This window comes from Scardinius erythrophthalmus (genome assembly GCF_964197995.2).
Source record: "Scardinius erythrophthalmus genome assembly, chromosome: 15".
Classification (NCBI taxonomy): domain Eukaryota; kingdom Metazoa; phylum Chordata; class Actinopteri; order Cypriniformes; family Leuciscidae; genus Scardinius; species Scardinius erythrophthalmus.
In genome coordinates this window covers 36376633-36401695 of record NC_138235.1, presented here as the reverse complement: position 1 = coordinate 36401695, position 25063 = coordinate 36376633, and the positions used below count along the sequence as shown (strand labels likewise).

General features: G+C 38.4%; 1 protein-coding gene across 1 annotated transcript in view; it reads right to left on the bottom strand.

Annotated features, from left to right (window-relative positions):
* quoa (quattro a) overlaps positions 1 to 25063 on the bottom strand; it is a gene marked incomplete at its 5' end in the record, with an annotated part of 66895 nt that overhangs the window by 26759 nt on the left and 15073 nt on the right. Inside the window, 2 exons of the mRNA XM_081386551.1 lie at positions 13648 to 13770; positions 13837 to 13941. Of these exons, the coding sequence (XP_081242677.1) occupies positions 13648 to 13770; positions 13837 to 13941 (228 nt within the window). The remainder of the gene's footprint in view (positions 1 to 13647; positions 13771 to 13836; positions 13942 to 25063) is intronic.

The following is a 25063-nucleotide window of genomic DNA, read 5'->3' as shown; positions in this document are numbered from 1 at the left end:
GCAGCAATAATCTTCAGCAGCAGCAATAACAGCAGCAGCAGCAATAATCTTCAGCAGCAGCAATAACAGTAGCAGCAATAACAGCAGCAGCAGCAGCAATAATCTTCAGCAGCAGCAGCAGCAGCAATAACCTTCAGCAGCAGCAATAACAGCAGCAGCAATAACAGCAGCAGCAGCAATAATCTTCAGCAGCAGCAATAACAGCAGCAGCAGCAGCAGCAATAATCTTCAGCAGCAGCAATAACAGCAGCAGCAGTAGCAATAACAGCAGCAGAAGCAGCATTAACAACAAGAACAAACAGCAGCAGCAGTGTAGCAGATCTATTTCACCAAGACCAAACATATCAACATTGTCATATTTATTACCATGCCAAACACTCCAGAGTTGTCATGACAGAAATAAAGTACTAAAGTCGTCATGAAATGGCATTTGCAATGCATTTTTTTCACAATGTGACAAATTTCACAGTGAAATATGATTATTTAATGAATATTTAGTGCATATAAAAATGTAGATTTAGTACAATAGTGTAACATGATTTTCCACATCAGGATTTTATAGAACTTTGAAAAGTGATCACATTAATAACTTCCAAAAAATTATACATTTTATATATATATATATATATATATATATATATATATATATATATATATATATATATATATATATATATATATATATATATATATATATAATACCTTGCATTACATTTTGATTAATGTAATGCAATTGCATTGATTTTGAAGATTACAAAAACTTTGCAGCAATGATTTGCTATAAGATCAAGAAAAATAAGGTTTATTTTGACTTCATGTTGACTGGAATATTTCTTTATTCATTCAAAACTAAGTCTGTCATAATCGTATTTACCATGTCGGTTGTATCAGCTGCTAATTTCAGTACTTTCAGCTGCTTTTCTGAATCCAGTTTCAAATTTGAAACAAACGAAGGTTCAAATGAAAAAACATAAAAGGTTTTCAAGAGAATGTTTGATTCTACAAACTTTTGATTTAAACTACAGAGAACTTTTGATTCTTTAGAAAACCATGGTATTACTTGTGTTTTAAAGAACCTAGAAACCAGTGTGCTGATCTGATATGAAATATCAATATCTATAATTAAACATTTAAATCTTTTTTTAAATTTCCAATGAACCATATAAAGCCAAAATGTTATTGATGAAAGGGAGTTCTTTACTGCCAATAAATAACCAATTAACAGACCTTTATTTTTGTAAAAGTTGATAGTTAACAGATTACCGTTAATATAAATACTGTAAAAGTTTTAATACAGTAAAACTTAAAGTTGTTACCATATGTAAATCCATGACTCAAGGCGAGACACAGAACCTCGTAAAAGCAGTCGAACGGTTAACAAGTGCAAATCAACAATGATCCCTCAGATAACAGCTGACCACAGTCACAGACCTCATGAGAAGAACACAGAGACACATTCCCCAGAACCAGCGTTACGTAACTCACAGTTACTCATGCAGCCAAGGCAAATCCTTTGCTTACTTGCTAAATGCAATCAGCAAAAGACATGCAAACACAATTAGTCATTTAAGGAAACAAAAATCTGCCATATAAACCACATACACACAGAAATGCAAATGTTAGTCGGGTAGAGAGAGAGAGAGAGAGAGAGAGAGAGAGAGAGAGAGAGAGACGTGCTGTAGACGCTCAGCTCGTAATTTCTCTTCATGCTGAGTGAGAAATTGCTGTTCTCTAGAGATCCATTAGATAAATAGCAGTTAAAGATAGCAGCCATTAAACCGGCCCGACCCACTCAATGAGAGAGACAGATGCGCGCGCGCGAGTGTGTGTGTGTGTGTGTGTGTGTGTGTGTGTGTGTGTGTGTGTGTGTGTGTGTGTGTGTGTGTGTGTTTAACAGATACGGAGAGTTTAGACACAAGCAGGAACCTATTATTGAAGGGTCTTGACATCAGATAGTTTAATGTCTATACTATGTGTACTATATGAATGAGAGTGCACCTATTATGTTATTTTAAAGACTCCTTATTTTGTTTTGGAGTCTCTTACAACAAGTTGACTGCATCCAAGGTCAAAAAACACTCTTAATATACATTGCAGCATCAGCCCTTTTCTCACAGTGTCTGAAACGGTTCGATAAAGGATTCAGTCTCTCTAAACCCCTTCTTTCCAGCTATATTACAGACTACATGAAGGCGATATCTGAATAATCATAATAAGGAGACATTAATTATTTTGAATAAAACATTGGAATAATCATATTGATCTATAATTCATAATCATTAGTAATATATATTGTAATATATGGTCATTGAAAATGTCAAATTTGGCAGTGTGGTAAAGTATCTGCAGTATTTTGACCTCAAAGTAAACACTGAAATCTGATATTTGAACCAATTAGAAGTTGTCAAATAGCTTTCTATTATATATACTGACCCCAAAACAGTCGAGTGTACTTCAATAGCAAGTAGCAAGTTTGTCTATTTTTTTTTTAAAGGAATGGCTCTTTCAGCCATTTCAAGGGGTGTATTTATCTAGTAAATGTATGTTTTTATTGCAACTTGAAGTGAATACTATGAAATGTTAATGCAATTTAATTTAAACTAATCTGATAGAATCAGATGGTAGAAAACAGAGTTTTCCTCTAGCCTGGAAATCCAGACCCAAATCTGAAAGATTAATGGTCTGGCATTGAGTAATGAAAATCGCCCAGCTCGAGGGGTGGCACCAAGCATGCATTTGAAAATCTCAATGCACGCAATTGGATAACACTACGACCAATCACTGTCGTCATCTGTTTAGCTCGCCTTTGGCCAGCCTGTATCAGATACACCGATGTGATTGGTGCAGCTCGGCTACAAGGGCATAGTTAATGAGCATCATTGCCTTGCCTTGCCTTGCCTTGCCTTGCCTTACTTGGCAAGGCAAGAGGAAAACAAAAGAACTTGCCTTGCCTTACTCGACGCCAGAGTAAACTCACTGAGCAAATTCAATTTGTGCTCTCGCGAGAACTCTGGATTTCCAGGGTAGTTTTCCTCAGTCCTTGGTTCCATCACCTCAGGCAACAAGAGTTCTTTTGTTATGGCTTTTACACACACACACACACGCACGCACACACACACACACAAAAAGATTGTGATGCTTTTGTGTTGTTGACAGCAGAGGAATCGACTCTGTTCACCCTACAGCAGCACATTAAAGCTGATCACTGGTCCCACAAGTCTGAGAACATCTAAACAGTCGTAACCTTAACAGAGGAAACACTGACTGATGCTCTTTCCTCTCTCTCCAGCACGGATTCCTCCGGGGAACCGGGAATGCCACAGCGCATCTCTGAAACCCGATCCGCACGGGCGAGAGCGAGAGTTATGCGGCCCGAGGCGGCTGGTCGTGCTGGTTTGACTGTCCTTGGCCTCGTGACAAATTCACATTACATAAGAATGTAAACTGAAGTGAATTGACAACAGCGCTAAAGTTAGTTCGTCTGTAACCGGGGAGTCCAGACGAATCATCCATTAAAGAAACAGCGATTAATACGATGAAGTTTAGTTCTTTCACATTTGACAATGATTACGTAAATGGCGTAATCATAGAAAAGACTTTAGATAGCCTAACTATTTTTTTTTATATATATATTTAGCTTTCTCAAGGAAAAGTAAACAGGGCCGTTCAGAATTCATCATGGTTGTGTAAGTGTCAGTATGTTTTGCAAAGAGGTCATCAGAGACTGTATAGATGTCTTTAAAGGGATAGTTCACCCAAAAATGAAAATTCTGTCAGTAATTACTCACTCTCATGTTGTTCCAACCCCGTAAGACTTTCGTTCATCTTCGGAACACAAATTAAGATATTTTGTATTAAATCTGAGAGCTGTCTCACTCCTTCATAGGCTGCAAAGTAATTGCATTTGCCGGCCCAGAAAAGTTAGTAAAGACATCGTTAAAATAGTCCAAGTGACTATAGTGGCTCAACCTTAAGTTTATCAAGCGACGAGAATACTTTTTGTGCGGCAAACCCCCCCCAAAATAACGACTTTGTTCAACTATTGATTTTCTTCTGTGTGGGTCTGAGTGAGTTCACGAGAGCGCCATGACGCATGCGCGAGAATTGAGGAGATGTAACACAAATTGAGGAAAGAATTGAGGAGAATAAACACAAATAATGATTTATTCATGTTTGTTCCTCACAAACAGCATTGTGAATATAATGTACAAGTCAAATGGTGCATTTAAGGTAAGTTCTTGTTTTCTTTTTCCTATTCACTTTTACTGTATGAATAAGAGAAGCTTGAACATTCTGCTTAATATCTTCTTTTGTGTTCCACAGAAAAAGAAAGGTTTGGAATGGTATGTAAATGGTGAGTAAATGATGCCAATTTTCATTTTTGGGTGAACTAACTCCCCAAATCATAATAATCTTTCTTGTTTAGAAAGATAATGACTCATTAACCCATTTCTGAGAGGGTCACCCAATGCTGCAGCAGGTGCAGTGTGACGTTCACCGTGAGTGTTTGGATGAGAAACAGTGTGACTGGTCTAATCAGAGATCCGACTGTAGTTCCTGACTGTTGATGAGTGCACAGATCTGAAGTCATAATCCTCAGGGATGTTAATTTTACATGCAGTAATGTAACAGACGACGGGAATGTTGCAGTTATGCATCTGCCTGCTCTTGCCCGGACAATCGTTTGCGCTCATTAAATTTACCCACCGAGAGACGTGTGCTATTTTCAGTCACGGTGAGCAGAAGCACTCGTCTATCAGAGATTACTTGAGCTGTTTAGCATGGCCAGTTTTCACGTAATGATATCCTTCACAACATCCACATGCGGTTGTGTGGCATTCTGGGATTTGGTGTCTTCTGAGGTTTAGTTTTGAGATTTTCCCTGAGCATGAAGGAATGTTAATGATGAAAACATTAATGTTAATGTTAATGTAAATGCTAAAATCTGATTATTATTACTTTATCATGCAATTCTTCATTTTATTTAGCATAATATCTCAGCATTCACTGATGACGCATCAGTGAATGCTGAGATATTATGCTAAATAAAATTAAAAATTGCATGATAAAGTAATAATAATTAGATTTTAGCACTCAGTCACCATTATATGTTTGGTCTAAAACGCGACTGCTCTCATGTTTTGCCGCAGGACAGCAGATGTAAGTACATTTTCTGTCATCTTTGCAGGACTGTGATATGAAGAGTGTGCAAAGTAACATATTTTAGCAAGAGTGTGAAAGTGAACAGCACAATACTGGTATAGACATGAATACCTATGGATTCAATATGTGTCACATGACTAAACTTACGTCATTGTTTTCAAACACCTCCGTTTTGACAGTCCACACTACAACGCGAAAACAGTGTTTTCAAATGTATCCAGTTTGGAGAGTGTTTTCTAAATGCTCTCGTTGCTAAAAACAAACTCGGTGTGGACGGAAGGACAAAACGGAGAGAAAAAGATGCAGAAGTGTTGACAAGACCTTTGTCAAACCAACATTCTGCCTTTTCTTGTTAAAAATGAGTTACATGAATTGATTTACTTCACATTCTAATTCAGAATGCAACTTTGTGTCACGTTTACCACCTCAATTCAAAATCGAGTAACTGAACTGGAATTTATGAGGCATTCTAATTATTTCCCAGTCCAGTTTTTTGGAGGGAAATGACAACAAAAAAACAGAATGTTTTGTTACTGCTCAGTTGTTCTGTCATTTATTTACAGTTCGTCTTATATTTGCTTCCACACTTAAATACTGCTGTCCTTCTCCTTCAGAATGACTTGTAGATGCTATTATGGGATGTCATCTTCCACTTCCGATTCTCTGAAGGCAAATGTTATGAATTCCTTCCTGAGAGCCTCATTCAGTCTTTGAACTTACAGCAGCTTCTGCAGTAAATTTACTGTAATTGAATTGGCTGATAACTTAATTTATGTACAGAATATGTGCTGAACATAACGGAAATATATGATATAAGTCACTCCGCTGCATGTCATGCCCTTTAGCCGTGACTAAACACACAATACAGCACAGCCTCAAGTGTCTTACTGCTTAATTTATAAATTCAGACCATTCCAGAACCGCCTTTGGGCTCATTTCATGTTCTCGGATCATTTTCACTTTTCATTCGCATATTAATGTCACGTGATGCTCTCTGCTGGTCCCTGTGACCCCAGACAGTGACGACTGGACAGCTGCGTACACAAACAGAGATGAACAGCTGAGCCGCTCTCAGACGCCACCTTCACTGTTGAACCGCATTCATACCGCAGACATGAAGACAAGAACAGCTGAAGAACTGAAGAACAATTATAATGAAAAAGACGATTGTGAAATTTTCCTCATATTCTCCTTTGTTGCAGCTCCTCTCTTCCTAGTCTGTCAGTAACGCTCTGTTTACTTCCTGTCTCTATGAAGCTCCTCCTTCTGAAAAAGCACACTGTGCTCTGATTGGTCGGCTGGATCAGTGTGGTGTGATTGGTTAAGCGCTTTGAGTGTGTTTGGGAAATGTCCCGCCCCTTTCCATAACCGCCAGTTTCAACACACTGCTAACTAACTCAACCAGGCCCCGCCCCTTTATTCTGCGAATTAATTATTTAAATGAGGAATCTTGTGACTTGTTCGTTCCTGGAAGAAAACATTTCAGGAGTTCAGAAACACTGACACTGATATAGAGAATAACTTCAGCTGGAAGGACTTTTCATGATCAAACAGCAACATTACACACTAAAGTAAGATGAACATGTAAAAAAGAAAGAAAGCATAATAATTAATACTGTCACAGCAGTTTTGTTGAGTGTGTAAAAAGTTTCCATAATCCAATAATTTCACTTGTTTTCTGATGTTTGGTCATCTATAGCATGTTCTTGCTCAAGAAACTGGCCTTTCATAAAAAATGACTCTCAAACCACCACTGCAGCAGAATATTTCCATAGACACAGGCACATAACAATGTTAAACCGGTAGGATCATATGGAATAATATATGACAATTAAAAAAAAATCCAAGTTTAGCAAAAGCAACATGTGAACAGCGGAACAGAAAGCCAAGTCTAAGTACCGCAGTCTGCCATGATACTTGTTCTCACAACTCAAACTTCAGCCGCACACCGTGTCATGATAAACCTTCGCTTTATCCTGTTATATAATGAAGCCTCACTATCATTTATTTACAGAAGATCTAACAGCCTCCAGGGGAACATTTTATTCTCTTCTCATCTTGTCTCGCATTTTTCTAGTTTGAGATGATACACTATGCTGTCGTTTGGTTTAGTGTTGTGCTGTTTTCTCACTATATATAATTTAGTTACTTAAGTCTGAGTTTTAAGGGTGTTTATTGAAATAAAGCTGTTTGGTTCCCACAACCGAGAAATTAATTTGCAATTAAATCAATATTTTTGAGGCAACTGTGGCTGATTATCACTGATGCTTTTGTCCCTCTACATTTTCTTCTTTTCCAACACAAGAACCTCTTATTATCAAGAACAATTTCGTCTGTATATATGTGATGAATTTGATCCGAGACGCTGGGCTTGGAGAAGCGGAATAGACAATAATTGGATGCATTTTGGCAGTATGAGGTTCTTGATGTGCTACATTACTGTTTTTTTTTTTTTTTTCTCATCAATGATGCATTAAATTGATCAAAAGTGAAAAGACATTTATGATGTTACACACACAGTTCTTTTGAACTTTCTCAACATTGATAAGAATAATAAATGTTTCTTTGGCAGCAAATATTACATTGGTTTCTGAAGGATCACGTGACACTGAAGACTGGAGTAATGATGCTGAAAATTCAGCTTTGATCACAGGAATAAATTATGTATTTAAAATATATGCACATAGAAAACAGTTATTTTAAATTGTAATAATACTTGCTGAGCAGCAGAGACTCTTTCAGAAATATTGAAAAATCATACCCACCCCAAAATCTGGCTTTTTAACAGTTCTTGACATTCCATATGTTCTTCATTGGTTCTTCAGATTAGTGTTTTAGTTTGGTTTATCTTTGAAACCAGGCTGTAAAGCTGCTGTTTACGCTTTTATTAAAGTCTTTTCATTTTTGTATCATGTCATTTTTATTTGTTTAGCTGCCTCTGTTTTAGTAGATGCACTAGTCCCACACAAACTGCCTCCAGTTTAACTAATGAACAGAGACTACAACCAAATCACACATTCTCTTGAGTACGTACCTATTTTGAATAAGTATTAACTTTAAAAAAAGTATGTTCTATTTAGTATAAGCTAAACCTCCCTCCATTCACAAATCCCCTTCCGTTGGCTCATGGGATAGTGTCCTTCATATGCATATTTCACCGAAAGTAGTAGGTCTTTCTGGGTCTTTTTCCCTACTCTTTTATGAGTAACATGAATTTGAACATGTTTTTTTTGTCATGTTTCGCCTATAGGATGCGATTTCAAATGCGGCCTATGTTCAGAAAGGCATTCTAAGTATTTTTGCAGTATAGTGTATGCATACTGTGCATGTTATGTGCAATTTTCTGCATGCATTTTAATATCTCTTTCTTAATTTGACTAATGAAAGTTAAGACATTTTTATACAGACACAGCTGCATGGACTTCCTACATGATAACTGGATGGCAAACGTATGAAATGACAGCAGATGATGATTTCAGCATGTACAGTATACTACTATTTGAAATGGTTGCATAACATGTACTCCTACAAATACTCTTTTTAAAAATAGTGTTCAGCATACTGTGCAGTAAGCAGAAGGCTAGTATTCCGTTCCCATCATAGCTGAGAGCAAGAGGGGAAAACGGCAGAGACGTTGCTGACACGGAATAGGTAAAAGAAGCAAACGGCACACAAGAGCGATCAATCGCCATTATCCCGGACAGAAGCGCTCTCTCTGGGAAAAGAGATGAGTTTCTGAAGACACATTAGTGTGTAATGTACCTTCACTGTGTCATAAACAAACAAGCGTCTTCACAGACAAACACACGAGGCATTTTCTGGTTTTACTGACTAAAGCGAGGCATTGTAATGAAGCTTCAAACTCAGGATCACTGGTGCGTTTGAGCGTCTTAAAGGCTTCTCTGTATAATGGAATTCTGTATAAAGAATCAGGCTTCATTCTGGGTCATTTATTGTAAATAATCAACTTGGATGTTTAAGTCATTTCAACTTAAATTACATTAAACTGACTTAAAAATTAAGTTGAATTTGTATAACTTAAAAAAAGTGGAAAATTGCTTAACTTAGATGAGTTGATGAGTTAAAGCAATATAATAACATGTTGTCGTAACTTATTGGTCATATATACATATATTTTTACAGTGTATAAAGTTTTACAGCTTGATTAAATAAAGGAAACTATTGAGTTCCAAAAATAACTTTTCAATCTTGTTTCTTATGAAAACTATCGTGCTTCAAAACCAAAACATGGATCTGAAGAATTATCCAAATCAGGAGATCTGTATTCTCTAAAGAACCAATAACCAACTCAAACTCCCCAAAAATGGTTCTTGATCAGAAGAGGGTTATTTCAAACTAAAATGCTGCAAAGAACCAATGAGGAACATTCATGTCCTCAAGCATTTTGATACTGAAATACTAGATGATAAGAACATTTAGGGGGATGATGAGGTTGTTTTTGATAAATATCTTCTCGTTATGATTAATAGATTAACATTATATCATTGCTTTTTAACAATGGACCCTTTTCACATTTCTGTGGTTCTCAGAAGCAGAAGTCATCACAGCTGGGTAAACTTCTATAATGGAGAATGGGAGATGGCAGCAAATGTCATTTTTGCAAAAAGTTAAAATCCATGAAAGTGTTTCCATGAGTTTCAAAAAGTGAGAAAAAATAAATATCAAGAGATTTATTACATGGGTTAGAAAAGAGAAAATATGTCAAATTCATTGTCACTCCCTACAGCCTTAAAAATAAAGGTTCCTAAAGAGGTTTTAACATTTTTTTCATCATTTTTGTTTCCCCAAAAAACCTTTCAGTGAACAGAACATTTGGAAAATTGCAAAATATAAAAAAGCAGATTGTCTGAATATTATGTTTCTACTGTAAATCTGATAGATACATATAAATGGTTCCCATTTCTGTTAACCAAACATGTTTTTATCTCTCTCTCTCTCTCTCCGAATAGTTTTTCAGGAACTTTTTCAGGATGAAGATGCATTTTTGACTCAGAAATAAACCCTGATGCAAACTGACTTTATGTAAACATGATCTTTAATGAACTTCACAAATACACCATATGCCAGTAAACATTATTTGAGCAGGTAAAGCGTGTGCAGTGACTAATTACCCTGATGCAGGAGTGAGTGAGAAACTGAGCCGAGAATCTCTCCACCTGTGCTGCTCATGTCAGCGAGAGGCTATTTCTGACCCTTCACTCCAGGACACTTTAACTGCACCGGTCCCTCCTGTCAGAACCTCCAAGAGCTCAAAACACAGGGGCAAATACTGACCCTTCACTCCAGGACACTTTAACTGCCCTGGTTCCTACTGTCAGAACCTCCAAGAGCTCAAAACACAGGACAAATCCTGACCCTTCACTCCAGGACACTTACACTGCCCCGGTTCCTCCTGTCAGAACCTCCAAAGGCTCAAAACACAGGGGCAAATATTGACCCTTCACTCCAGGACACTTACACTGCCCCGGTTCCTCCTGTCAGAACCTCCAAGAGCTCAAAACACAGGGCAAATACTGACCCTTCACTCCAGGACACTTTAACTGCCCCGGTTCCTACTGTCAGAACCTCCAAGAGCTCAAAACACAGGGCAAATACTGACCCTTCACTCCAGGACATTTACACTGCCCCGGTTCCTCCTGTCAGAACCTCCACGAGCTCAAAACACAGGGCAAATACTGACCCTTCACTCCAGGACACTTAACTGACACGGTTCCTCCTGTCAGAACCACCACAAGCTCAAAACACAGGGGCAAATACTGACCCTTCACTCCAGGACACTTAACTGACCCGGTTCCTCCTGTCAGAACCTCCACAAGCTCAAAACACAGGGGCATATACTGACCCTTCACTCCAGGACACTTACACTGCCCCGGTTCCTCCTGTCAGAACCTCCAAGAGCTCAAAACACAGGGCAAATACTGACCCTTCACTCCAGGACACTTTAACTGCCCCAGTTCCTCCTGTCAGAACCTCCAAGAGCTCAAAACACGGAGCAAATACTGACCCTTCACTCCAGGACATTTACACTGCCCCGGTTCCTCCTGTCAGAACCTCCAAGAACCCAAAACACAGGGCAAATACTGACCCTTCACACCAGGACACTTTAACTGCCCCGGTTCCTCCTGTCAGAACCTCCACAAGCTCAAAACACAGGGGCATATACTGACCCTTCACTCCAGGACACTTACACTGCCCCGGTTCCTCCTGTCAGAACCTCCAAGAGCTCAAAACACAGGGCAAATACTGACCCTTCACTCCAGGACACTTTAACTGCCCCAGTTCCTCCTGTCAGAACCTCCAAGAGCTCAAAACACGGAGCAAATACTGCCCCATTACTCCAGGACATTTACACTGCCCCGGTTCCTCCTGTCAGAACCTCCAAGAACCCAAAACACAGGGCAAATTCTGACCCTTCACTCCAGGACACTTTAACTGCCCCGGTTCCTCCTGTCAGAACCTCCAAGAGCTCAAAACACAGGGGCAAATACTGACCCTTCACTCCAGGACACTTTAACTGCCCTGGTTCCTACTGTCAGAACCTCCAAGAGCTCAAAACACAGGACAAATCCTGACCCTTCACTCCAGGACACTTACACTGCCCCGGTTCCTCCTGTCAGAACCTCCAAGAGCTCAAAACACAGGGGCAAATACAGACCCTTCACTCCAGGACACTTACACTGCCCCGGTTCCTCCTGTCAGAACCTCCAAGAGCTCAAAACACAGGGGCAAATACTGACCCTTCACTCCAGGACACTTTAACTGCCCTGGTTCCTACTGTCAGAACCTCCAAGAGCTCAAAACACAGGACAAATCCTGACCCTTCACTCCAGGACACTTACACTGCCCCGGTTCCTCCTGTCAGAACCTCCACGAGCTCAAAACACAGGGCAAATACTGACCCTTCACTCCAGGACACTTAACTGACCCGGTTCCTCCTGTCAGAACCACCACAAGCTCAAAACACAGGGGCAAATACTGACCCTTCACTCCAGGACACTTAACTGACCCGGTTCCTCCTGTCAGAACCTCCACAAGCTCAAAACACAGGGGCATATACTGACCCTTCACTCCAGGACACTTACACTGCCCCGGTTCCTCCTGTCAGAACCTCCAAGAGCTCAAAACACAGGGCAAATACTGACCCTTCACTCCAGGACACTTTAACTGCCCCAGTTCCTCCTGTCAGAACCTCCAAGAGCTCAAAACACAGAGCAAATACTGACCCTTCACTCCAGGACATTTACACTGCCCCGGTTCCTCCTGTCAGAACCTCCAAGAACCCAAAACACAGGGCAAATACTGACCCTTCACTCCAGGACACTTTAACTGCCCCGGTTCCTCCTGTCAGAACCTCCAAGAGCTCAAAACACAGGGGCATATACTGACCCTTCACTCCAGGACACTTTAACTGCCCCGGTTCCTCCTGTCAGAACCTCCAAGAGCTCAAAACACAGAGGCATATACTGACCCTTCACTCCAGGACACTTACACTGCCCCGGTTCCTCCTGTCAGAACCTCCAAGAGCTCAAAACACAGGGCAAATACTGACCCTTCACTCCAGGACATTTACACTGCCCCGGTTCCTCCTGTCAGAACCTCCAAGAACCCAAAACACAGGGCAAATACTGACCCTTCACTCCAGGACACTTTAACTGCCCCGGTTCCTCCTGTCAGAACCTCCAAGAGCTCAAAACACAGGGGCATATACTGACCCTTCACTCCAGGACACTTTAACTGCCCCGGTTCCTCCTGTCAGAACCTCCAAGAGCTCAAAACACAGGGCAAATACTCATGTGCCCAAATATCATCTGTGAAAGATCTTCACGCTTTAATTTTCTTTTTATTAGTCACTCAGTTGGCAAACTGTGACAATGACACTGACAGCATTTAATCATTTAGAATATAACAAATGTAAAATCTAACTAAAGCATCATTACAAAACTGGAAAGAAGAAGAAAACTAATAAACATGTTTTGGCCATTAACAACAGCTTTGTTGACATTCATTTAAACTGCCACAATATTTTCTGTCATTTACAATAATTGATTTTATGAGTTTAACTGAATCCGTAAATAAATTAAAAGGTTGAGAAGGTGCAATTAACTTTTATACTGTATACAATACTTTATACAATACTGGAATCAGTTTGATTTGAATACTTGCACAATTTTACTTGTGCACGTTTCACTAACAAACAAATAGTGCACGATGCTTAAGAAATGATAGTTTATGAACATTCAAAGAAGTTGAAATTCAAACATTCGCATCTTATGTTTGTAATTTAATATGTAACTGCTGATCTGTAATGTTTGCGGCGTAAAAAGATTCCAAACACTTTCGCGCGCAAATAGCAGATTCTGATTTAACCTTCACAGTTTGAACCCAAACCGCTCTAGAACATCTTTAACACCATCATAGATGAAATGCAATAATCACATGAATAATTTCAGATGCGCGTCTTACCTGAACTGTGCGTTGGAGACTCCTCTGTTCTCTGCGTGTTTCACTCTCGAGTCGAGCGCTCCGGTCAGACAGACAGACAGACAGTGTGGGAATGTGAAAGCGAAGCTCGTGACTCTCTGAACTCTTGATCAATAGTGATGTGGATGACAGCAGCTGCTGTTGAGGTCCGGGTCTGTGTCAGTCACTCACCGCGGGGCCGAAGCGTCTCCAAACCAGCCCGAGCGACACCGGTGTCCCAAAATAAACTCCTGTGGTGGGAATTCCGCTGTAGTCCTCAGGAAAACATCTCGACCGCTGACAAAACACAGCAAATAACAGCAGCAGCAACTGAGAAGCGTTTAGAAACCACAGTCACGAACTCACAGAGATCGTCATACTGTATGTCATTATTTGTGACATCATATGACATCATTATAGATATTTGCAAATTCATTAGGCCTTCATTATGTATAGGCTAAATATTATCATTATAATCATTGATGAGAATGAGGCTTTTGGTGTTTAGCATTCTGTTTTTTTTCTTATTTTTTATATATCATTAATCTTGTAGAATTATATTTCATTCATATATGGTATATTAATATTAGATTATTATATATTTTAGGCCTAAATATATTATTAATGCAGTTTAAGTATTTGTAAATTATTATAATATATACAAAAATGCATTACAATTTTAAATTAGTTTGAAGAGTTAATGTCTCATAAAATCTGGACCTATTTTCCCCCCAGTTTATTTGTAGGCCAGTTTTGTCTGAGGAATTTGTCCCACATTTCATCAACTGAATTCTTGATGAGTGACACATCTTAGAGATGAGCGCTCTGGACTCAACAGCACAAACAAAGATCTCTCAAATGTCGGTTTTGTTTGTTTATAATGTAGTTCGGACTAACAAGCTCTTCCGTCGTGCTGATAATAATGAAAATAGCTGATGAATAATTTAAGACCTTCTCGTGGGAAAATGCAGAGCAAAGTAGGCTATTTAGATCATGTTTAGATCATAAACTGCTTCTTCTCTTTTATTTATTTGATCATAATTAGTCTTCCAGCTACAAGTTTACAGGGTTCATACAAAGTATGTAGGCTATGACGAGAAATAAAGAAGATATAAAAAAACAAATAAATATTGTTTATATTAGGCTATTTAAAATATTGACGAAGCTACGTAACATTTTCCTCCTTTAAAAGTAGAATTTGTATTTTATTAAAGGGATAGTTCACCCAAAAATGAGAATTCTGTCAGTAATCACTCACCCTCATGTTGTTCCAACCCTGTAAGACTTTCGTTCATCTTCAGAACACAAATTAAGATATTTTTGATGAAATCTGAGAGCTGTCTCACTCCTCCATAGGCTTATACGTAATTTCATTCTGCCGGCCCAGAAAGTTAGTAAAGACATTGTTAATATAGTCCAAGTGACTACAGTGGCTCAACCTTAAGTTTATCAAGCGACGAGAATACTTTTTGTGCACAAAAATAAAAAAATAACGACTTTATTCAACTCTTCATTTTCTTCTGTGTGGGTCTGAGTGAGTTGACGTAGTGTAACAGCGCAGCGCTTCTGGGTTGTACGTCAGAACGTAGGCTCACTATTGGCCGACGCTGGTCGTGTGTGATGCGTGTGATGCTGGCCAATAGTGAGCCTACGTTCTGACATACAACCCAGAAGCGCTGCGCTGTTACACTACGTCAACTCACTCAGACCCACACTGAAGAAAATGAAGAGTTGAATAAAGTCGTTATTTTTGCGCACAAAAAGTATTCTCGTCGTTTGATAAACTTAAGGTTGAGCCACTATAGTCACTTGGACTGTTTTAACGATGTCTTTACTAACTTTTCTGGGCCGGCAAGTTTCAATTACAGAGAAGCCTATGGAGGAGTGAGACAGCTCTCAGATTTCATCAAAAATATCTTAATTTGTGTTCTGAAGATGAACGAAAGTCTTACGGGGTTGGAACAACATGAGGGTGAGTAATTACTGACAGAATTTTCATTTTTGGGTGAGCTAAACCTTTAATAGACTTAGATCACTTCTTAAGTTTTCTCCATCCTCCTGCGATGCATTACATGTTCCAATAGGTGGCGCTATGACGTCACACGTTTGATCTGACCTTTAATTCTGCAGTGTAATTAACATTCATCTGTGTCTGTAAATGTGTCAGTGCTGTGATTGGTCAATGTGCTGCACGCTCTTGAAGCTGATTGGCAGATGGTGTTCATTAAACAAATCTCCATTCTTAACAATGACAATGTAATGGTATTAAATGATTATAGTGAATGATTGCTGTAGATGGCTTTTTATGAGCAAACATGAACATCCAGCTTAATTCTGTATATTTTTCCCATAACCTCCAAAGACAAACAGTCATAAATCCTCTCAACACATCTCGGTTTTTTACTGCATCTATAGTCTTAAAATATAGCGGCTGTCTGGCAGGCCTGAAGGGAATGTTAGAGCACACGAGTTCTCCAAGAGAAATGGAGTTTGTTTTATCTTTATCTCTGTTTTACTGAAGCTCATGACTATATGAATCACAATGTATTGATCAGATTCAGGTCATTTAAACACAACAGAGCTGAGAAGACACAATGCAATCTGATTGGAGCATACCCCTATATTTGAAATGTACAGTTTAAAAAATAATAATAATAATTTTGTATTAATTAAGATTATGCTTGTGAAGAAATAAGTTCACTTTTTAAAAGAGTTTGGAAATATCCTTAAGTGCAAACTGAATGTAATGTTTTCAAATTGCATATTAATTGCAGTGTGACTCAAGTATGAAACTATCGGCCTTTTGATTTTGTCTTATAAATTTGTCTTAATATCTGAAGGCCCCTCAATATATTTCTGATACTTCTAAAATGACAAAGTTTATTTACATAAACTAGGAGTGACAATATAGTCAAAAAAAATTATAAAAACTTAATTCCATAGATCTAATAAACAAAATTAGTTTAATACCAATGACAATATGCTTAAAACAAATTATAAAAACATATAATAATTAAATTCCATAATTCTAATAACCAAAATTTGTTTATTACAATAGCAATATAATTAACTTTTTTTTTTTTAATACAACTTAAAATAATTAAATTCCATTATTCTAATAACCAAAATTAGTTTATAACCAACTTTTGGTAATTTTTTTAAATGTTTTTTGGCTCACAAAAATGTGTGCCAGGTAAATATTTTAAAACATTTTATCATACACCAGTTATATTCCATATACAACAAAACGACTTAAGATTTTATAAATTTACATGGCTTTTCCAGACCTAGAAATTACATATCCATGACATCCATTTTCTTATAAAAAATGACAGTTTTTAAGAGAATAAATTAGGAAACAAGGATGTATAAGATTTAAATGAAGGATTTGAGCTTTTAGCTTGTTTTATCTTATTTTAAATCATTTTAAATCATCTTAAAATTCGTTTTCTGAGGCCCCCTAGTGGCCAGAGACAGTGCAAAAACTCCCCTAGACATGCACTGACAGAGGGACTCATGTCATATATTCAGGGTGATGTCTATATCTGCGGGTTTGAACAGTACATCCGACAATAAAGCACTGATTTCACAAAGCATGCTGTGAACAAACATAGTGCCACATTACAATTAGCATTATGTGTTCATATTCGGTTCAAAATATTCTCTGAAATTCTACCCATAAGCCCCTACTAATCCACACAAAAGCCTCCATAGACTCGATGAGAAAAGTGGCAAGCTGTCCTACTTCAGAACTGGATATCATCCACACATTGTTAGAGTTTAGACAAACACGCGAGTTTGTGACCCTCGACAGAGAGCCTTCCCAGCAGGCCTTGAGGTGGAGCTGTCGAAAGGTGCAACTCTCTGCGGTGTGTTTTTCACGCTGTTGGTGTGTTCAGATTGTATTTAGCACAATGTGGTGAGTTCCTGCCAGCTCCCTGACACCCATCTGTGTGTGTGTGTGTGTGTGTGTGTGTGTGTGTGCTGAAGGCTGGATTACGTTACTGACGGTCCCTGGCACGCGCCGCACACGTCCACGTGAGCCAAGTCCACTGGGAAGCTGCTCTAGTTCTGGTTTGTGGGAACTGGGAAGTGTGTGTCCCGGTCGCGCTTCACGCTGAAGGCTGCTGGGATATAATTGATTTCTGTGGAGGAGGTTGTCAAGTAAACTATAACACACAAATGATAACCAGAAACATAATTTTTTAAACAAAATGCCATCAAATGTAATGGGTCACACAGGAGATTTACGTTTTTATTTTTTTTTACTGTAAACTCTAAGATTATTAGCCTTTTTTTTTACTCCCAAAATCTGTGCATTTCACAGTAATAACAATATCCCATTAGATCTATTACAGTTGTTTTCCCCCCATCATATAGTCATGGAAACCTGCTGTTTAGAAATGAACAGGCTTTGTAGCATTTTTACTGTTAAAATTACAAGCATTTTTACAGTGTAGGGATCTGCATTTATGTACAGTGGAAGTTTATGAGGAAAGACATGGATCGTACGTTACATATTGTAGGTTAAAAAGAGGCTAGTGTGATATAATTGCTTGCCATCCTTGTTGATTGTCTTCTAATATATTTCGTTTCTTCTTCTTCCGTTCTCGAGTCTATGGCAGCCCATATAACCGCTTGCGGGAAGGTTATGAAATTTGGCACACTGACAAAGGACAGTCTGAACATTAACCACAGCGATTTCAGAATCTCTGACTCAATCCCTCTAGCGCCACCAACTGTCCAAATTTGCACTTACGTTCATGCTAATGACTTTTGAACCATAGTAGTTAGAAACAAACTTTTTCTCTGATTCCTTGGCTCAAGACGATTCGATTGCATCATATGACGTCATTTCTGTCATGAAAATGTTCCCGCCAATTTTAATTTTCAGAAAAAAAACTACTTTTTCGAACTCCTTCAGACCATGCCGAGTCAGGTTGATTCGTCAAACCGTTCTAAAATAACAAAAGGAGGAATTAGATGAAGAGCGCTCCGACATTAACATGAGGTTATATCTCTGCAATGCTTTGGCGTATTGGTTGTGATATAACAACCATGACCTTAGCGTACCTGCACAGTTTCGGTGCAGTGCCACCTAGTGTTCAGGAGATATGAAAAATTGACATTTTGCTTACAACTTCTGAACAGTTTTGCCAAAAATCCCAAAACTGGTCTCTTTAGATTTGGTGCAGCATGCATTGACATTTTTTTTTTTTTTTCAATTCGGTACACCATAGATTTATACTGTAAATACATTACTTCAAATACATAAGCATCGAACGATACCCAATTTTCCCATTTTGGGTTTGAATTGTTTGTAAAATGCTATATTTTATGAACACATTGGTGTTTCATTACGAAACTTGGTATGTGTCATGGGCACCATGCCCTGAAGGTACTGAAAAAGTAGAGACAGCGCCACCTTGTGGTCAAAAGTTAGAATTAAATTTCCAAAAATGCTATTAACTTTTGACTTAATTAGCCTATTGTAATGAAACTGGTCCAAATAGATTCCAGTTATTCTGATGCTCCCAGTCATGATGGCATGACGTATCATGCCGCCTTTGTGCTTGGCCCCCTAATTGCTGCTTGCAGCTATAATCAATTTTGTGACTAACCATGGTAAACATTGCAAGAACACCAAAAACTGATTGCTTGCATAGAAGAAAATGGGAACACAGGAATTAAATCAGTAAAAATAAAGTTGACATACCATGACGACAGCAGTCCTATTGCTAAAATAGGATATTTACACCTCCAGTAACTTTTTTTTTGTTAATTCGGTACACCATAGATTTATACTGTAAATGCATTACTTCAAATATGATTTCTGAATTTCGAATCAGTTACTACAGTAGTTTGTTCTTGTAGCTCAACTGTTAGACAATGGAGCTAGTAATGTTAATATACTATGTAAGCAGTGAACATCAAGACAGTTTTGGAAAAGAGCTTATTGATTTTATTTGAACCAATAATTTCTGTGGTTGCAAAGGCTTTCTGAATTTTAATATGTTGCTATGTAGTTGCTTGGGGGTCCAGTTGCTATGCGATTGCTATGATGATCTATGTGTCTTTGCGTGTGTGCATTGCTTTGCAGTTAATAAAGTGTTCTAGAACATTACAAGGGTATTGCTAGTTATACACTGCCATTCAAAAGTTTGGGTTCAGTAAGTTTTGTTTATGAAAATATATTTTGCTCACCAAGGCTGTTTTTATTTGATTGAGAATACAGAACGAAATATTATTACCATTTAAAATCATTTTCAAATGTAATGTATTTTGAAATATAAATGATTCCTGTGATCAAAGCTGAATTTTCAGCATCATTACTCCAGTCTTCAGTGTCACATGATCCTTCAGAAATCATTCTAATATGAGTGTTTTTTCTTCTTGTTTTCAGGATCAAATCTTTCGAGGAACCTTCCCTGCATGAATGCGCTCAAACGCAGCCCAGTGAAAGCATCAGTTCAGAGATGCACACAGACTTCAGTTACATTATGAAGGCAGCGTTCAGCCTCCTGGTAAATAACACTGATGAATAAATGGACTCTAATGTACTACACTTACCTAGCAAGGGCAAATTTACTCCGGTCACTACTAAAGATCACACTGCACACTCTGTGGCTTCTCCTACAGGTCTGTGTCATTTAATTCCAGCCCATTAGAGCCGCACTCTTAATAATGGAGCAATAGGCAGTTTGCTTAGATTAAAAGCTTCCCTCTCAATAGGGTTATAATAACAGAAGCGCAGTCCAGACCGCCTCTCTCGACGCTTGCATAATGATCTGCTCTCTGTACTAGCGCTGCGTCTTTCTGTCCAATTCACTCATTTACTCAGCATCATGCCCTTTGCACGGAATGCCATTAGTATTATTATATTCATAAAATCCTCATTATATTACATAATTGGGGCCTCATACAATGAATTCCACAATTATATGTCATATTCTTTAAAAAAAGAAAAAGTATTGTGGAGAGATGTGGTGAAATTGTTGTCTTGTAAGTGCCGTTTCTCTTTCTAAACACTAAATGATCCAGTCAACACCCTTCTAAACATCCTTAGAAATGACTTGAGTTGCAAAATAGCACGATTATTTTCAGAAAAATAAATCTTAATTCAAGTTTATTTCACTCACCCTATTAACAAATACTTTTTCTCTTGTAAGCAGAAATTTTGTGAGTTTTATGCTTAGAACGTAAGAAACAATTAAAAATTATATACACTCACTGGCCACTTTATTAGGTACACATTGCTAGTACCGGGTCGGACCACTTTTGCCACTTTGCCTTTTACCAAAGCTGCTTGAAACATTCCTCGGAAATTTTGGTCCATTTTGCCATGATAATATCACACAGTTGCACACAAATCACATCAGATTTTTCGGCTGCACATCCATGATGCGAATCTCCCGTTCCTCCACGTCCCAAATCTGCTCTATTGGATTGAGATCTGGTGACTGGAGGCCGTTTGAGTTTAGTGAACTCACTGTCATCATGATCATGAAACCAGTTTGAGATGATTTGAGCTTTGTGACGTGTGTGTTATCCTACTGTGGTCATAAAGGCAAGGCAAGGCAAGTTTATTTATATAGCACATTTCATACACTATGGCAATTCAAAGTGCTTTACACGGAAAGGAATAAAAATAATAACAAAATAAATGCAAGGGAAATTAAAACAGTTGGAATTGAAAGAGATATATGATATAGTTATAAAATGAATTAAAAAAGTAAAAAGATGATACATAGATAAACTTCTCATCTGGCAAAACACCGGTGGATCATATTTTTCACAACTCCCAGTTTTTCTCTGAGATTTTTCCATGGTGATTGTACTGTGTGTGTGTGTGTGGTGTTGGACACATAAAGGGATGGACATGGTCACCAATAATACTCAGGTAGACTGTGGTGTTTAAATGATGCTCAATTGGTACTAAGAGACCCAAAATGTGCCAAGAAAATATCCATTACACCATTAAACCACCAGCAGCCTGAGCTGCTGATACAAGGGAGGACGATCCATGCTTTCATGTTGTTATTCTCTGAATGTTTTTTTGTGCATTGCAGAGAACAAGGTGTTGTAGGTCATTAGCATTACCATGGCATTGCTAAGGTGTGTTTTCTGTTTTATTGCATGCCATGTGAAAATTGTAAGTCTGATTGCAGTAATAGCTCTCCTCTCCTCAACAAGACACATGTTTTGAGGCAAGCTTCTGCTGAATTATGCAAAAAATTCGAACAACTTAAACGTCCTGAAATAGAGCAAACGTAACACCCGCTACAGCAGGGATCAGCAACTCCGGTCCTGGAGGGCCACTGTCCTGCAGAGTTTAGCTCCAACCCTAATTAAACACACCTGAACAAGGCAATCAGTGTTTTCAGGATTACTAGATAGATACAGGCAGGTGAGTTTTTATCAGGGCTGAAGCTAAACTCTGCAGGACAGTGGCCCTCCAGGACCGGAGTTGCTGATCCCTGCGCTACAGGAACCCAAACAAGACCAACGGCCGGGGCGTCACATGCCTGTGATGTCAGCACATTTCCACAGTCACGATTGGCCGAGCTCAGCGTGAAAGGGGGCGGGGTGATGCTGGGTACTGAGAGGTCTTGCGACCCCTTTTGCTTATTTTAAGCCAAAAACGCCTCCGCAAATAAACTGCCCCCACCGAGAGGAGTAATTGGTGTAGTATCTCCCAGCACTAGCATGAGATAATGTCTGCGTCGCACTGCCAGCGCTCCACAGGACAGACCCATTTCCATGAGCCACTGGGCCAGAGCAACACACACTCCAATGTTAATGACCTACGGTTTCAAACTCATAAAAGAGATAGATGTTCTCCTTTTGTGTGGGCAAATGTTCACTTTATATCTGTCGGGATGACTTTTGAAAAAGGATCTTTTGTGGAATTATATAAAACGAGAGCTGGGCATGGACACAAATTTCTCGATTCGTTTCGATTCGATATTGATTAATTGGGGCCTGTCAGGTTGGCTACAGTACATGGCAAATTACAACTAATGCTGTACACTATAAAGGGAACCCCAGTTAGTGCATTACTATAATATTACAGTTTAAAATGAACTGATTTGTAGGCTACTTACATTTCTGTCATGACGACTCTCGGAGTGTTTGGCATAGTAATGGATATGATAATGTTGAGATGTTTGGTCTTGGTGGAATAGACCCATACACTGCTTCTACTGTTATTGCTGCTGTTGCAGAGAAAGTACGGGTGAGTAATTTACAATGGCTTCAAACGTGGCTCAACCAATCAGAATCAAGTACAGGAGTTTAATTGTTTAATTTAATTGTTTAATTGTCTGATTTAAGACAATTCTAGAATGATTTTACAAATAATTGTATTATTTGAATAAACTGCTATGTTAAGGCACTTTTACACAAACAAAATAAAACTACTTTCTTTTTAAAATTATATTAATCTTTCATTTTGACAGGGCAGTTTGAGGAGAGACAGAAAGCAATCAAATATGTACTTGAACTCAATGCAAAGGCAAGGTAAAGTATCTATTTTTATATCCAAGATGGAAACTTGGAGGTAACTTAGTATACTAGTTTTGAAAGGTTTATCGTTAAATAATGTGTTTAAATTTTTTAATGGAAAAATGTTATAGTGTGCCAGTATTCCATTGTTGAAATAGCCAATATGAGTACATGAGTGATCAGAACATTTTAATAGATGATATTTGAACAGTGCATTTATTTTTATGCAGACAGCAGAGGCTGCCGTCTCCTCGTGGGACCAAAAATAAATACCACGGTAACATTTATTCAGTGCAGGACTAGTTAATGATTAATGCACACACAGCAGCAGAGGTGATTCGAGCGGTTTCACTGTGAACAGAACGCTGTTAACTTGTGACGAGCATGTCTGAAGTTAATCTTTAATGCAAATCGTATTTCTGTAATTGTAGCGTGCTGATGTGACATGTCATGTTCCTGGAATCTAGTCGTGTGTTTCATGAATTACTGAAGAGGTGAACCAGCTGCTTACAACAAATGAATGTGGATTACCCTTTCTGTGTTTCTGTTGGTTAATGTCGCCCACTTCTTCTGGTCTGCAAATGTGGTTTGGGTCCCTCCTTCAGTGCAGGGTTATTATAGTTAACTACAAATAAAACTGAAACCAAAACTACACACACACACAAAAAATCATTACTTGAAATAAACTAAACGTTAACTGAAATAAAATAAAATATAGAAGAAAACCAAGAGATAATAGTATCTCATACTTTAATACTTAAATAACACTGTTCAATGCGTATCTGTGGGATTTTTTTCACCTGTTTTCTCGCGCGTCTGATCACTTAAAGCAACAGCACACCTCTGATCATTCACATCTGAAGCATAGATGTAAACGCTAAAAGATGTTTCAAGGGGTCATGACATGGATTTTTTAAAATTATTTTAATATGTTCCTTGAAGTAAAATAAACCCACATATGAAATGAATTGCTCCTTTAAGGCTTGTCAGCGAACGACCACTGTTATGATTGGCTAACGTCACTGCATAGGAAACAGTATCAACACTCATTGAGCTATTGCACCTGAGTGAGTGTTTTGAAAACATTATCCATATTAAACCATAATTTACACTGAATTATGCATAATTAAATAATTTCATAAGCATTCTGAAATAATTTACTCACGGTTTGTGATGCAGCTGCTGTCAGATTTAATACAGTCTATGCTTCATTTGTCAACAAAAGTTTCTTTGCGAACACTCCATTGCACTGTGCCTCGATTACAAAACAATCTGAAGTCAAATGCTCCGAACAAACATTTAATCTTCCGACAAGATTAAAAATAAACCATCCACTTGTTTCCGACGCTGGGATCCTTCTGAAGTCTGTATAGAGACACAAATGAACTGTTTATATGGTCGCGTTAAAAGCGAACGTTCTTTGACTTTTCCATTTGTCCTGTTATCACAGACTCAACGGGTCTCATTACAATATCCAGTGTAGACAGCGTCACTGATTATAATGGGTTTTATTTGCTTTTGACGTGACACACACACCCAGTGTTGGCAAATGTCAGCCGTTAAGCGATTGAACATCAGTGGGCGGGGCCTACAGTGCAATGATGTATATAACTATTGGTCGATGTCTTGCTCTGGAGGCAGTCATTTGCAAATGTATGATGTCACAGATCCCGCTATATCAAAACGAGCCGTTTTTGGAGTTTTATTAAATAAAGGCTTTGTTTATAATGAGGATGTTTTAAGCTCTGAAACTTAATGGTACAAAGACCTCTTATATGTCAAAAGATCAAGGCAAATTTGATTTCTCATGTCATGACCCCTCTAATACTGAATGAGCATCAGTAATAGTGTAAAAAGAACACTTTTTCTTGAGTTTTTGCCTAGATGGAAAATGTTTCTTTTCACTTTTGGAGGG